Genomic DNA, 15,365 nt, shown 5'->3' with positions numbered 1-15,365 from the left:
AGTCTGTACAAGCAGCTTGGTCTGAATAGGAGGCTAAATAAGGTAATTATAAGGTGGGAATCCCTTAATATTCCCCGCACAGAGTACTTGGTGTGGCTATTGAAGGATGTACAATGTGCACTTCTAAAGCAGGTTCCCCACTTCTTGCTGCTTGACTGCTCATTGCAGGTTTTCAGTGAATTAGCCCATTGAGCATTACACTCTCAAGGATTTGGCTGGGCTGATGTGCACCTTTGCATGTGTCACATGGCCTGCAGCTCAAGGGGCCAGGTGCTGCTCTTGGGATGAAGCAGCAAGGCATGAACCTCAGAGAAAATTAATGACTCGTGTTCATCCCTCTGTGCACTGCTGGTTTTGGGGATGGATTTGTGGTGTGGTGGGGTTTTTTTTATTACACCATGGAAAATGTTTTTCTCTCCAAACCAGCTGGGTCTTCAGAAACACTAAAAAATTAAAAGCACTTCTGTGCTAGTGCTCCCTAAAAGATGGAAAATAAGATTTTTACATTAAAGTGCCAGGAAGAAAAACGGTGAGGGCATAAAGCGCCGCTTTATTTTCATCAGAGGCTAGTGCTTTTGGAAAATCAGTTGAGCTCCAGCGGTCATTACCCCCCTGTGTGCTTCTCTCGCTGTTTGCTCCAGCTTCTCTCTGCGAGGTGGCTGTGCAGCAAGCCTTGCCTTTGCTGTATCTCCCAACTACACTCTGCAGGCCACCAGAGTCATCAGAGGGGGCATCCTCAGGACCTAGGCTTGAGCCCTTTCTCCTTCCTCTCTCTAACCAGCTCTGCCTTTGTTTCAGGAGTATCGACATCGGGGGCTCTGGGCCCAGGGAGCACCACTGCCAGCACCACGCCACGGATGGCCACCAGCACCACCAGCCGCCCCACCACCACCTCGGCTTCGGGCAGGAGAAACAGGAGCACCAGCACCCCGTCACCCATGGCTGACGTCCCTGACGAGATGACCACACACCTCCCTCCCGCCTCGTCCCAGCTGCCACCGGCCGGTGCAGAGAGCTGCGACCCCATGGAAGCCCGCGATATCATGTGGTCTCGGACTCGGCAGGGCCAGGTGGCGAAGCAGCCGTGTCCCATGGGCTCAATAGGTGAGTGGAGGGGTGGGAGGGCGCAGCAGGCTGTCTCCGCTTGCCTGTGGCGTGCTGTGAGTGTGCAGCTTTCACCAGTGGAGCACGCTGATGCCTTCTGTTGGGTCTGCGTTGCCTCGGTCAGGTTTGGCAAGCAGCTGGCTGGGGTTGAAGCCTCAAGGTGCCGAGCACGTTGTGCAGGATCTTTAGCACCTGGCCAAAGGAGAGTACAGGTACTGAAGACCCTGTGGGGTTGCGTTTGATGTGCTGTAAAATCCTCTGTTAGGTATGATGCACCCGTTGTCCTGGTTTTGCCTGTATTTGTAGCCCCTGGACTCACTTACTGATGATGGCTAATATTTTGTTTCTTTTGGGGCAGAGAGGGGATGGGGGAGGAGGTCAACAAAACTTGTGTTTTGAAGATCCTGAACCAGTGTGAGTGATTTTTCAAACTGCGACCAGCACCCAGTGTGAGCAGCTGGGAAAGTAGGGGAGAAACAAAGCCAAATCTTTCAAAATGGTTTATTGCTTGTTGGATTTTGCTTCTTTTCTTCTACTCTTCCCTTGATTGTTTTCTTGAAAAACGTTGCTTTTGGAAATTTTCTGTTCCATTTAAAACACAATCAAATGAAGAATGGGTTTTGGCATGTGCTTCACTTCTCTGTGTTTTAACAAATGCAGTTTTCTAAAAATATTTATTTTTCACACTAGTCTTGGTGTCCAGCCCCAAAAATTGCTTGTGAAGGATAAATCTTAAAAAGTGGAGGACATTGCCTGAAAATAAGGGCTGAAGGGATCTGGCTTGCAGAGAAGAATCTCTGTTAATTCTCCACTCCTAGAAGAGCCATTCACACCTGTGTGTGTGGATACTGACTCGTTCTTGAATTTGGTGAGGACAAACTGATAAAATACCTGCTAAAGTATGACGGGCATGGAAAGGAATCAGTGGTGAGAAGAGGTTAAAGAACATTTTTACTGTCCTTCCCAGCTCTGCTTGGTAAAATCAATGCAAAAAATATCATTCCCAGAGAGGGGAAAGGATATTCTGAACCAAAGCTGTGAAAATGAAGGCTGGATGCAGGGTGTCCTTTCCTAAGCACAAGAGCTAAGGACTGGATGAAGATAGCTGAGGAAAATAAAATAGTCCAACTTATTGATAGGGGATGGCCGTAAACCTTTCCCATCTCTAATTTCTGTGCTTCATGCAACTTGTATTAGCAATGGGTCTTTTCCAACTCCCTTTGAAGGCATGAGCACACTCTCACTAGTTTTAGTTGGAGCTATTGTCAGACCAGCATGTATTTCATACCTTTGCTGAAGAGTTCACTTCTGTGGGGGCAGAACACTTTCAGGATGCAGTCTTTATGTGTAAAGTTTTTCTTGCTTTTTAAAGATCTTTAACTGCACCATTTCTGATGCATATTTCTTTGTCTGAAAAGGCCTGAGGCACTTTGTGGTCTTTTGCAGCAGGGACTGGGCAGCTCTTTCCAAAGAGCTCTTTCCTCTGAAGTCCCTCTTGACAATTGGGGTTGATAGTAAAGCCCAGCGTTACAGTCTGGCATTCTCAGCTTTCAAACTTGTGTGTGAATCCACCCAAATGGTGTAATGATGATTCAGAGCCGTAAAATCTTCATAAAGCAGCAAGGAAGTGGAGGCACAGAGTCTGATCCCAATTCACCAGTGGTGAGGCAGAGCACTCAAGGTGCTGGCTCAGTGTTTGAGATCTAGTTTTGATTTCTTAGTACCTGGCAGCTTTCCTGCCTGGCCTAAGGCAAAGTCCTTTGTCTGTAGTTTCTGTTTGGCAAACTGGAAATTGTATTCCCGCATTACCTCCTGGGTCTTTTATGTCTTAGGGCCCCTAAGCATCAAGGTGATGGGAGACTAGGACACTGAGATGACTCAGAAGTGTCCTACTGAGAACCTGAGCACTAAATAAGCTCCCAGGTTTTGCATGAGATGAAATGAAGCCTGTGACATGGTGTGCTGGGGGCAAAATGCAACCAATAACACTGAACACAGGGGTTTTCCTGTTACAGGGGTTGCGACTTTCCGGTGTCTTGCGCCAGACGGTATCTGGGAACCCCAAGGACCTGATCTTAGCAACTGCTCTTCACCCTGGATCAACCACATTACTCAAAAGGTAAAACCCTTCCCCACGTGTTGACAACTCTGAGTCTAGAGTGACCTTCCTCAGCTCCCTGTTTCTTTCACACAAGGAACCTAAAGGGGTCAGTGGTCACACATAAAGCATGAGCTATGCATAGTAGCCAGGAATTGCAAGAAGAAAGCAAGACTATCACTGTTTTATAGAAATTAGGGCAAAGTGGGTAAGGGAAGACAGAGAGAGGAGCTGGAGAGTGGAATTAAACTAGAGTGAATGGCATTTCTTGTTTGTGGCAAGCAAAGGAGAAAGAGGGGGGAGGAGGTGGGTAGACATATGGAAAATACTGACTTGTTGCAAAAGGAAACTCCCTTTCACGCATCCTCCAGGATTTTTTCGTGTCACGCAAGCACAGGATAAAACCTCTAGTTAAGAAATCCTTACCAAAGAAAGGCAGGCTCAATGTGAAATGTTTGCATTGTGCCTCTGACTTTCTGTTTTTAACTTCTGCTCAAATTATAAAAGAACTGATGGAATAGAAAACAATGCCACAGTAATGCATATCTCTTGACTCTTAAGTCCCTTGATGAATGTTTTCTAGCACTTCATCATTTATCAGTGTTAAAAGTGCATTAACATGTGACAGTAGAAGTTCAAGACAAGCAGAGCTTATTTGGTAGCAATATGTTGAGCGTTTTTGTTATTAATGCACAGTGGTGCTTTCAGCTGATTTCATTACAAACAGAGACCAGATGTGTGTTTACGCCGTGGAGTCTGTGGGCTGAATCTTTATTATAGCAATTTGTGGGGATTTATTCACTGCTTTAGCCAGAGCAAGCAAGTTAGCTGTGCTGCTGCACGATAGCAACAGAATCACAGAATATACTGAGCTGGAATAGACCCACAAGGATCATCGAGTCCAGTTCCTGGACGTGCACAGAAGCATCCCCAAGAATCACACCATGTGCCTGAGAGTATTCTCCAAATGCTTCTTGAACTCTGTCAGGCTTGGTGCTGTGACCTCTTCCCTGGGGAGCCTGTTCCAGTGCCCAGCCACCCTCTGTGTGAAAAACCTTTTTCTAACATCTATCCTAAACCTCCCTTGGCACAACTTCAGGCCATTCCCTTGGGCCCTGTCACTGGTCACTGCAGAGAAGAGATCAGTGCCTGTCCCTCCCCTTTCTCTTATGAGGAAGTTGCAGACTGCACTGAAGTCTCCCCTCAGTCTCCTCTTCTCCAGGCTGAACAGACCTGGAGCTGCTCCTCATACAGCATTCCCTCAAGACCCTTCACCATCTTCATTGCCTTCCTCTGAACACTCTCCAATAGCTTTATATCTTTCCTATATCGCAGTGCCCAAAACTGCACACAGTGTTGAAGGTGAGGCCGCCCCAGTGCAGAGCAGAGCGGGACAATCCCCTCTCTCAACTGGCTGGAGATGCTTTGCCTGATGCCCCCCAGGACACGCTTGGCCCTCCTGGCTGCCAGGGCACTGCTGACTCTTATTCAACTTGCCACTGACCAGGACCCCCAGGTCCCTTTCTGTGGCACTGCTTTCCAGCATCTCATTCCCCAGTCTGTACGAACATCCAGGGTTGCCCCATCCCAGGTGCAGAATTGGGCACTTCCCCTTGTTGAACTTCATGTGGTTGGTTATTGCCCAGTCTTCTGATTTGTCAAGGTCTCTCTGCAGGGCCTCCATGCCTTCGAGGGAGTCAACAGCTCCTCTGAGTTTTGTGTCATCTGCAAACTTGCTTAGTATCCCTTCCAGTCCTGTCTTCAAGTTGTTTATGAAGAGCACAGGGCCTCAGATGGAGCCCTGGGGAACCCCCCTAGTGACAACTCTGCACTTCTGAGAACCACTGCTCCCTGTCCCTCATCTTAGCTGAGGCTTAGCAGCCTGTGAATTCCACATATGCCCCTGATCATCCCTATCTCGCTTCATCTGTGTTTATACCCATCCCTCCCCAAAGGCAGGGAAGAAGTCAGTTAACGTGGGACTGCTGTGAGATGGTGCAGCCATTAGAAAGTCCATAGTTCTTCTGTCCCATGCAGGAGAGTGGGCATGTCTCCTGCCGTATGCCCAGCGAGCTGATTAATAAAGACTGCCTTTGGTGGCATTAGCAGCTGTGCAGCTCTTGTTTTATGACCTACGTACTTATCCTGGAGGGGTTAATATTACTTACTCCAGCCATAATTCACCCAGGCAGCTGGGGGACCTCTTGCTGCTTGGTGAAGATGACTAGGCCATAAGCCATTAGCAGAGGGAAATAATAGCCTGCACTGATGAAATCTCCATCAAGGTTAGGCTTATTTTATTTGAAACTAGTTATCATTTGCATAACAAATGAGCCCCATTTAATTTATTACACGCTTTCGTAGCAGGCTAAAATTGAACAGCCAGGTTTTGGGAAATGCCCAGCAGGTTACAACTGGGGCTTGATTTTGTTTTTTCTTTCCTGAAGGAACTTAATTATGTTCAGCTTTGGAGGCCTTCCACCAGTTGTTAATCAGGAATCTACCAAATTACCCTAGATCTCTTTTTGCCTGAGTGGAAATTCATTGGGTTCTTGGGTTATGCTACACATCGTCTATGGAGAGTTGTTACAAAACATCAAGACTTCCCAGGAGGTCTTGACTTTTGAGGGGAAAGCCCTCTATGGCTTGCCTGGAGATTTGTGTTGGGATTTGCATTCATTGAATCATTTTGGTTGGAGGAGACCTCTAAGATCATTGAGTCCAACCATTCACTCAGCGCTACAAGTCCACCATTAATTCATGTCCCTAAGTGCCACATCTATTTGTCTTTTACATCCCTTCAGGGGTGGTGACTCAACCACTTCCCTGAGCAGCCTGTTCCTCATCCTTTGTCACTATGTTTCCCCTCGTATCCAATAAAGGATTGAGATTCTCCTTAGCACTCCTTTTGTTGTAAGTGTATTTAGAGAAACACTTTTATTGTCCTTTGTGGCAGTAGACATACGTACGGAGTTCTAGTTGAGCTTTGGCCCTGCTAATTTTCTCACTGTATAACCTCATGACATCCTTGTAGTCCCCCTTAGTTACCTACCCCTTTTTCCAGGGGTCATAAGCTCTCCTTTTTTCCTTTCATTCCAGCCAAAGCTCTCTGTTCAGCCAGGCCAGTCTTATTCCCCACCAGTTCATCTTTTGGATCATGGAAATGTCCTGCCTTTAAGATTCAGTAGGATCCTTAGAGTAAACCAAGTTTTAAATTACTTCCAAAATAACCGATAGTCACTTGGTTTCCCTGCCCAAGCAAGAGGCTAGAAAATCATCGCTGCACTTAGGAGATGGAGACTGATTTATCCGTAAATATAGATCTATTTTCTCACATCCCTGCTGTGGATGGGAAACTTCCCTTCTGTGAGCTTGCAGATTTGCTCCAGGACCTCTCTAAAGATGAAAAAGGAGCCTTCCTCCTCTAAGCCAAGCCAGCTTTTCTTCTTGCTGCTATGAGGGCAGCTAGAGGAAGCAGTAAGCCAGCTGTGCCATGAGGATAGAGGTGCTCACAACCTGCAGCTCAGCTCTCCTGTGCCCCTAGCTCTCTTGGGTCTTCACTGGCCACCCATCCCACAGCGTCTGCAGCTGCAGCACAGCTAGCAAAATGGGTAGAAATACTTTTTTGGCAACCAGGGTTCGTACCTGCTCAGCGTGTCTTCATTCCCATTCTGCTTTGTCTCCCAAATGTCTCTTCTCTGCTGGGTCCAAACTTCCACCCTGCTCAGGAAGAAGGGTGATGGGTCCCCTGGAGGGATTTCAGCCAGAAAAGATGGTAGGGAAATGCTGTGTTTGCTTTCATATCTCTTTAGTGAAGTAAGGATTATTATTTACTTCTTTCTTTCTCCTGCTGTACTCAGACTGGTGTTTGCCTGCTTGCATCATGGTATTAGGTTTTACAACCATTTCTTAGCTTCCATTATAGTTATTGTGCTTGATGGAAGATCAGAACAAATGTTCGCTTCAGCAATTCATTGGCCTCCTGACATTTACTTTAACTTTATTGTTGGTGCCTACCGTGCCCTCGTAACGTAGCAGGAGAATAAACTTGCCAGTGCAATTGAATTATGCACTGCTACCTGGGTTATTTCTGGAGTCATACAGTAACAGGAAGCAAAAAGGTCAGTTTTGGATACATTGCATCGTCCTGATCGTGGGGTGATACATTCAGTCTCAGCCTGTTTGTTTTACCTCTTGCTTTCATCAGCACCATCCTTAGCGCAGCATGTGACTTGCCTGAAAATATCTCTTCCTTGCTGCAGCTTTCAGTTTTGGGTGCTGCCTGGGAGGACAGGCACCACTGTGCTCAACCTCAAGCCACTGAAAGAGAGGGGGCCTCTTTTGTACCAGAACAGAAAGCTTTTGTGTCCTTCAGGAATGCACACAAAGATTCAATCTGTAAATCTAAAGCACATGCTTTAGATTTACGTGTTCTCCTGAGTGGCCTCAGTCATGTACTCACAAAGAGCAGATGAACCTTAGGGTTCATAGTACCTTCCTCAGGTCCTGTAGATCTGCTTGGGCGTGCATTGCCAAGGAGGTGAGGATTTGTGTAGGACATCACCACGTCGTCATGTCCAGGCCCGAGGGTGAAGTTGCAGTTCTGATGACACCATGATGAAATTCTCCATCCAAATTGCTTTTGACAGTCTGTTTTCAGAGTGCCATTGTGGACAGGATGCAGCAGATGCCATAGCTGGGGTATAAAGGGTCATAAAATGCAGTTTAAGTTGTTTGAATACTGTAGTTTCAAAACCACTTTTTCAGTGTTCTCTAGTTCTGCTGTATTATATGGAGAGCAGTGATCCAACTCTCTGTTGGATAACCTTTGTTTAATTAGTTAGTTATATCCTTGGGTATCATCCATTAAAAAAAAAAAGGAAAGTTGAATGGAATGGGTTGTTCATTGGGTGGGAGAAGAAAACGGCTAGGGAAAGAAAACGGCCATGAAGCCTTCGCAGTGTCAGAAGTTAAGCTCACAGCCTCTGTTATAGCCTTGCTGTCTGACTAATGTTGCCTGATGAAACCTGTCAATTGTTTGTTCCTCCAAAAAAACCAGCATCAGCTCCATGGTCTTTCTAGCTGACCAGTCCATCTGTATGTCACTGTTCTTAAAAATCCTAGTTCAATCTTTCTTACCATCTTTTTCTTTTTTGATGTCATTCAGCCTTGGGCTGCAGGAAAATAGTTTTGCTTTTATGACTACTGGTGCTTTAACACATTCACTCCCTTCCCAGTATCTTTCTTATTTCTTCCAAATTTTCTTCCCTGAATTGTTATTTTTTGCAATTTTTCTCATTTTTATTCTACTGTCCTCTTCTGCAGTCAGTTCCCTCTGAGGAGGGTGGGCTGAAACAGTGAGCACTGCTGCAGGAGGGTCTTTGTTGGTCTTTCCGGGCAAAATTCCCTGTTTCTGTTTGTTACATATATGAAACAGGCAGGAATGTATGTCCTCTCTGACAACTATTGTTTCAGTCATAAGAAGGTGCAAGATAGTGATACAAACTTGGAAAATATTAGCTTAGTGTTGCACAGAGGGATTTCAGGTATGCCCGTAACCATTTGTAAATCTGGCCAGAATCCTGCCATTATGTCCAAATAGAAGCGGGAGCAATTTTTTTGACAAAGCTATAAAACTGTGTTTTGTGTGTTGGCATTATTGGCAAGAAACATTTCTTCTCACCTTCAAATTAGTATTCTAAGGATAGATTTAATCAGTTTGTAAAAGGAAAAAAAAATCAGCCAGAAAATCCCCAGAAACCCAATTTGCTTTGAACAGAATGTTTTCTTTTATTCCAGAATCCTTTTTGGTCTTTAAATTTTTTTTTTTCATAATTAAGATAGGAAGTTTTAAAAAGTAGTCTCAAATCATAAAGAGATACATTATTTTTTAATTCCCTTTTTTTTTCTTGAGCATCCCAGTAGAAAGGTCGGTTACTTGCACGTTTTTTCCCTACTTCTTGCTTGCCTCTCAATTACAGCCTGAATCCTGAAGAATCTGTTAAGGGTTGTTCCTTGGTTCCTATATAACTATGTTAGTGTTTGGGTTAAAGAGTATTACATGTTTTGGAAGAAATAACTTGTGAAGAGCTCATTTTCCATGTAGCAGTAATGAAGATGTGGAAAAGTGCTTTATAGAAGGGAAGTAAGTTAGCAGTGCATCCTTTTGGGCAGCAGTAAGCTTTGCTGAGCATTATGTAGAATTAACAAAAAAAAGAGGCTCAATTCTGTTATAAGGGACCAGATATATATCTTAGCCCTGGAATATTCAGCCAGCATTTGAGACTGATAGTTGAAGATGGGTTTGACAGGATTACACTTCAGTTTCAGTGGAAAATGCTCTAAAAGAGTTGGGGATGTTAGCATTAGCATGTCAGACAGCCATCATTTTGGAGACCTTCTCATGCACGCAGCCAGAATGGAAGGAGTGTCTCAGCACTGCTGTAAGTGACTTGCATTTTCTATATGACAATGTATAGGTTTGGAATTGTCAGCGCTAGTAAGTAGCTTCATTAGCTGTCAACCAAAGATGTTGTCCCAAGGGAATGGCACATATCTGTGTTTTCAGGAAACCTGGGTGTGTGAAGAAGTTTGGGTAAATACCTCTATGTCCCAGGAGTTCACAGATTTTGAGCTTCAGTCTGCCTTTTTCTGGGTCATTTTCTTCAACTGTTGCCTATTTTATGTGTTGTTTGTTTGGCCACACTAGAATTCCTCGAATTTGCAGTTTTTATGACCAGTACAAGAGAAAAGGAAAAGGGTTTATTAGTGACCAGCCTACAGTACTTTAGCAGACAGACAGGAACAACAGCAGCCTGCAGGGAAAGAAAACTCTTCTGTTTGTTTTTGTAGCAGCTGAGCAATTTTCTCTGAGTGTACCAGTTTGCATGGGTTTGTGGTCCAAGTGAAAATGTGAGCATCAGATATTGGGTAGCAGGGATTTTCTTTTCTAATATATCTGTAAAAATAGTCCTGAATTCCTGCAGTTTTCTGCAAAGCTTACAGAAACACAGTGTGTCATGATACATGCTAAGCTCCAGCGATGAACTGCAGGAAAATGTTGAAATTGATTTCTTTATGTAAAGGGATTTGATGCAGTCATTCTTTAAAGTTCTGAGAGCCAACAGAAGAGGTCAAAATTCAGCCTCTGTGCTGATGCATGGCTTTCTTCAGCTGCTTAGGAGAACAGGCAGCTATAAGAATAGGATCTGGTTTCTATGGCATTGGCCTTCTGTGTAACGAGGAAGAAATAATTTAGTTTTTGAATATATGTTATCACTGCTCTAATAGGAAGAACAACATATTATCTCCTTTATTTATCTTCTCTATATCATCATATGCTTTAATTCTCTGAGGACGAGCGCATGAACATCTCCAGTTAGATTTCATTAAATCAGATGGGCTGTTGCTGTCAAATTGATAGAAGTAAGTTATTCATTTATAACTCAGCTAATTGATTTACAGAGAGGTAGAAGCTCAGCCTATAATCTTTCCCTAGAATCTTGCTTTTATAATAAGCACCAGAAATCTAGGGAAGAAGAGAAATATCTGATTTTTAGCTCTTGGAAGATAAAACAATTGTAAATTGATATGAAGAGCCCAGCAGAGTTGGTCATTGAGCCTGACAGAAGTGGGAGCTTCGTTTACGTGTCATCCTGTCTAATTTCTCCTTATCCCTGACATATATATACTACTTGCAATAGTATTTTTGTAGTGGGCTTCTCATAAAAAGGAGATGGGACCAGCTGCCCTGTTCCAAATCCCTATGGCATAGAAAATGGGTACCAAGTAGGGAGAGCAAAACACAGCAAGAAAGAGGGAAAAGCCACAGGGGAAAAAGTGAGAGTTTCCCAGATAATTACACAGTGAATTTCACTGCAGGTGATTTGCGAGTTTTGTGACTCAATTACATGATAAAAGTCTTTGAATAGAAGATTCAAACGAACAATCTGCTGGGTTTTCCCTTCCAGTGGGCCTCATCTTGAAACTTTAAGCCTTTTGCTCCTGAGTTAGTATGCTTTTGTACGTGCTGAGAGTCACCAGCCCCAGTGCAGATGATGTGACTTGTGTGGTGAGGATCACGCCTCCTGCGTGCAAATGCTGAGTGATAAATTAGCACCTGATTATTAAATCCATAAGGCGGGAATTGTGGACTTCATTCTCTGGTTGCTCTGGGTTATGTCACCTGTTTTTGTTCCTTTTATAAGGGACCTTTTTGTGGAGGAGTTGTAAGAAAAATCATCTCCTCGCTTATCATCAGGTAACCTGTAATCAGAAACTGCTCTTCCTTGACAGAAGAGACTGTTTACCTGGTTTGTTTTTTTTTCAAGTGGCATAGATAAGGCAATGGGACAAGCTCATTAAAGTCTTCTTAGCATGGGCATCCCATGGAAAACGGTGCCTTGTGAGAAGAAATTGTTGAGGCCAACATGGTTGACTATAGCTGGAGAAAACACGTTTAGAACCGTATTCAAAACACTGTTCATGATAAAAAGATGAAGACCCTTGCTATGGTTTACTTCTTGGGAAATTCTTCTATTCTCCTTTTCTTCTCCTCTTCTTCATCTCTTTTCTCTTTCTTCATCACGAGGGGACTTGACTTGTTTAACATTGTGGGAGTGGAAGGGACTGGAGTAACATCACACTAACAGCTGGGGACAACCTTTTCCTCTGCTTTCTCGACTGCAGATGAAGTCGGGGGAGATGGCTGCCAACATTGCCCGGGAGCTCGCGGAGCACACCAGAAACCACCTGTACGCCGGTGACATCGCGTACTCCGTGTCCGCCATGGTCCAGCTGGTGAACTTGCTCGACGTGCAGCTCCGGAACCTGACTCCGGGCGGGAAGGACAGTGCTGCACGCAGCTTAAATAAGGTAAAAACAAAGGAGCTCAGGAGGGGGCAGGAGGGTCAAAAGAACACTTCTATGCACGAATATAAACAGAGACAGACAGAAACATTCATTTACACTGGAGATACGTTTACAAAAGACACATAAGACACCATCATATTTACACTTAAGGTTTCAGGATGCTTTAGTACTAGAGGGCCTTTTTAGTGATAACCCATGACTTAACCCAGAAGCACCTTACTGCGTGACAACAGTGTGGTTTCCGTGCCCCAGTTTAAGAAGAATTATTAGTCCTTTCATCATTTCCAGAAGTAAGCGGAATTGCTACATAGCAGTAAAGATGCTAGGAGTTGCCAGTTGTGGCAGGAAATATGAGCTGTGGAGTCTGTAAGAATACATTTAGCTGAGGGTTTCCGTAGTCAAAGGCCCTCTTCATCAATGTCTCATGTAAACACATGAGATAGGACTTACTGAGGATTTTAACAGTGAATTGTGCAGGCCTAGTTCTTAGAACAAAGAGCAGCTGAACCCTGTGACTGTGAGCATATGTGGTTATATTGGCCACCCAGTTAAAATAAGACACAGAATTTTGTTCCCAGCTGCCTATCAGGCTCTGACGGTTCTGACATTCATATAAACATGAACAGAACTTAGTTGCAAGGTTATAGGGGGAATAAATGATCCTAGCTAAACCTGAAATTTATTCTGTGTCTTATGAAGATAAATGCTTTTCAGAGAAGTAACATTGTCTTTTTTCTTGTAAGGTATTGTTGTAGACTTATGCTATTTTAAATGCAAAGAGCTTCAGGATTGTTTAAGATTTCAGTCGCATGGGAACTGAAGTCCTGCATCTCATGTGCTTTGCATGTGCTGTGAATTGGGTTATCCCAATGCTTTTAAATAGTGCTGCTTCCAGCTATTTTTAACAATGTGGGTAATAATTTTATTAACTGTTACATCAGCATAACATTATTTGTTATAAACATACCATGGGTCTTTGTTTAAATGATGGTGATGTCTGACAACATCAGGTAAAACTAGCAATTAATGTCACCTACTAACAGGTTTCATGGTTGTATTCTGCTTGCTCTTCTGGATGTATCCCAGCCACACCCAACATTTTGTCACTTCAGCTTTGCAAGCACATATTTTTCATCTTTTTATATGTCACTTCATGGTATTTGTTTCAATTACATGAAATGGGGTTGTATCCTGGGGACAGGTGTGAATTACTGAGGGGAGGGGAAGACTGGACAAGGCAGAGCTTCTTGGCTCAGCTGTCACTCCCAGGGTCCCCATTGCAGGTTTCTTCCCCCTGCCATCAGCTTTGCACAAGCAACTCATACAAATCAATTGCGCTCCACATTAAAATTCCGGACCACGTGGAGTCCTGCAAAACAGCGATGTGAGTCAGTGATCCAAATGACAGGCTCAGTAATTTACTTGCTCTCATTCCCCACTTAATTCTTTAGAAGAGCAACTGCTCGTGTTCATTTAAGAATGCATGAATTCAACTTGGAAGTAGTATTGGGCAAACAAAAGGCAGCAGAGTTACTGCTCCATTTTCCTCTTCACTGATCAAGAGTATTTAAAAAAAAAAAAAATAAAAGGAAAAAAAGTAATTTGCAAAGAGTTTTGTTTAGTGCTGTTTAGTCAGAAAGAAGAAATAAAGTAAGCACCAGCCATTAAATATTCTTTTAATCATTAAAGGAAATGTGCTGAGAATCCAAAAGTAATCACCTGTACTGCTTTGTACTGGTGAGGTTTTTTTTTATAAGCTGGTGTACAATGAATTGAAATTAACTGTCATAATCAGAGTTTTTAAAAGCCATCATCTTTCAGGAGTCACTTTCCTGTCACTAAAAGCTTTATGCTTTCCACTGGATCAGGCTTAATTAAGGTAATAATTGCTCCATTGCAGACTGGAAAGACCCCTGAGTGGATAGCTCTGTAATTTTCAGCAAGGCTTTCTTTGATCTCCATTTGCTTCTGTAAAGTCTTCAGACTGGCCAGATTTACCCAGAGGAAGATTTCTACTGTTACAAATTGATGAATTAGAAATTGAAATTAGGCATCGCATGATACCTGGGTGTATTTTGTTTATTTCAGAGCCTCAAAACTCTTGGGGACAAATTTGGCTCTCAGCTGTACTAATGGGATTGCACTGCTGTGTGTTGAGAGTACAAGTTGCCCTGAATCTCTGTTGATGTGCAGTTGCCAACCAGGAACATCAACAAAAACAAACCCAGCCAAGCCAGTGGCTCTGAGCAGCCTGATTTTGTGAGGTTTCATTGCAGTGATGCAGAGCTCACCAATCCTTGCTCACTGCTGTAGAATCCCTACAAAGTCCCATGGAGGTAAAGAGGTGCCTGTTTGAATTTCATGATACACAAAAGTGCAGTTATCAGGCAGAAGGAATGCAAGTGCATATCAAAGTACAGTCTGAAATATGGCTCCTATGGAAAAGGTGAGATTCTTTGTGGAAAAGCTATTCAGCATATAAAGCATTTAGGCCCAGGAATTACAAAGGAAAGCACAACTTGTCATGAAAGGAGTGGATAATGTATCCCTGGAGAATTAGTTTAATACAAAGGGGAGAGGATGGCCTTAACTGGAAATATCATATTGAATTCCCATTTCATTGATATGTCCTCTTCAGTGGCCCTTACACTGTCAGGAGCCCTGGGCAATGCTCTCTCCTTCGATACCATGTGTTATCACACTAGACATGTGCCTGAGCTGGCTTTACACAAGCCCACAGCAGTGAAGCTGAAATGTTACAGGTTCTGTCTTGAGACAGAGACCTGAGCAGGTCTGTCAGGATGGGTCCATACAGGTGCATTCTGTTTCAGGATGCAGTCCTGCACGCATCTTGCTCCCTGGAATCGGTCCTGCTCATCTGAAGCTCTCACTGTGCCATCAGCACTGTCTGACTGCAGAGCCCACGCTCCTCTTATGTAAATAACCACTCAGCCTCATCTTTTCAGCCTTGTTTGACGTGGAAATGTCATGTGTGATCTCCAAGCTGCAAGGAAAACATCATCTCTTGAGTATCTCTACTAGACTTCAGTATCTCCCACCATCTAACAGCTGCTCTTGCAAAGTTGCCAGTCTGTGCTTTACTTCACTGAAAAAGGACTAACCCATATTTCTGGAACAAGTCCTTCCAGTCTTCCACTGCTGCCTAACACACAATCACTCCCATGGTTTGGTTGTTTTTCAGAACCTGTTAAAGAGAGAAATGAGGTGGTTTTTTTCATAGGCATTTTCTTCAAATTTTTTTCCCTTGTTCTGTCACTAACTTGTTTTTTCT

General features: G+C 43.7%; 1 protein-coding gene across 24 annotated transcripts in view; it reads left to right on the top strand.

Moving 5' to 3' along the window:
- Positions 1–15,365, top strand: part of ADGRL3 (adhesion G protein-coupled receptor L3) — a 525,110-nt gene that overhangs the window by 418,970 nt on the left and 90,775 nt on the right. For all 24 annotated transcript variants that reach the window (XM_027899091.1, XM_027899095.1, XM_027899078.1 and 21 more), the window contains 3 exons: positions 799–1,104; positions 3,120–3,223; positions 11,891–12,076. In XM_027899091.1, the coding sequence (XP_027754892.1) occupies positions 799–1,104; positions 3,120–3,223; positions 11,891–12,076 (596 nt within the window). The remainder of the gene's footprint in view (positions 1–798; positions 1,105–3,119; positions 3,224–11,890; positions 12,077–15,365) is intronic.

The sequence above is a fragment of the Empidonax traillii genome, unplaced genomic scaffold (genome assembly GCF_003031625.1).
Source record: "Empidonax traillii isolate 1590-97213 ecotype Southwest subspecies unplaced genomic scaffold, ASM303162v1 scaffold637:size711352, whole genome shotgun sequence".
NCBI classification, from domain to species: domain Eukaryota; kingdom Metazoa; phylum Chordata; class Aves; order Passeriformes; family Tyrannidae; genus Empidonax; species Empidonax traillii.
Note: the sequence above shows the minus strand (reverse complement) of the source record. Positions and strands in the feature narration are given on the sequence as shown.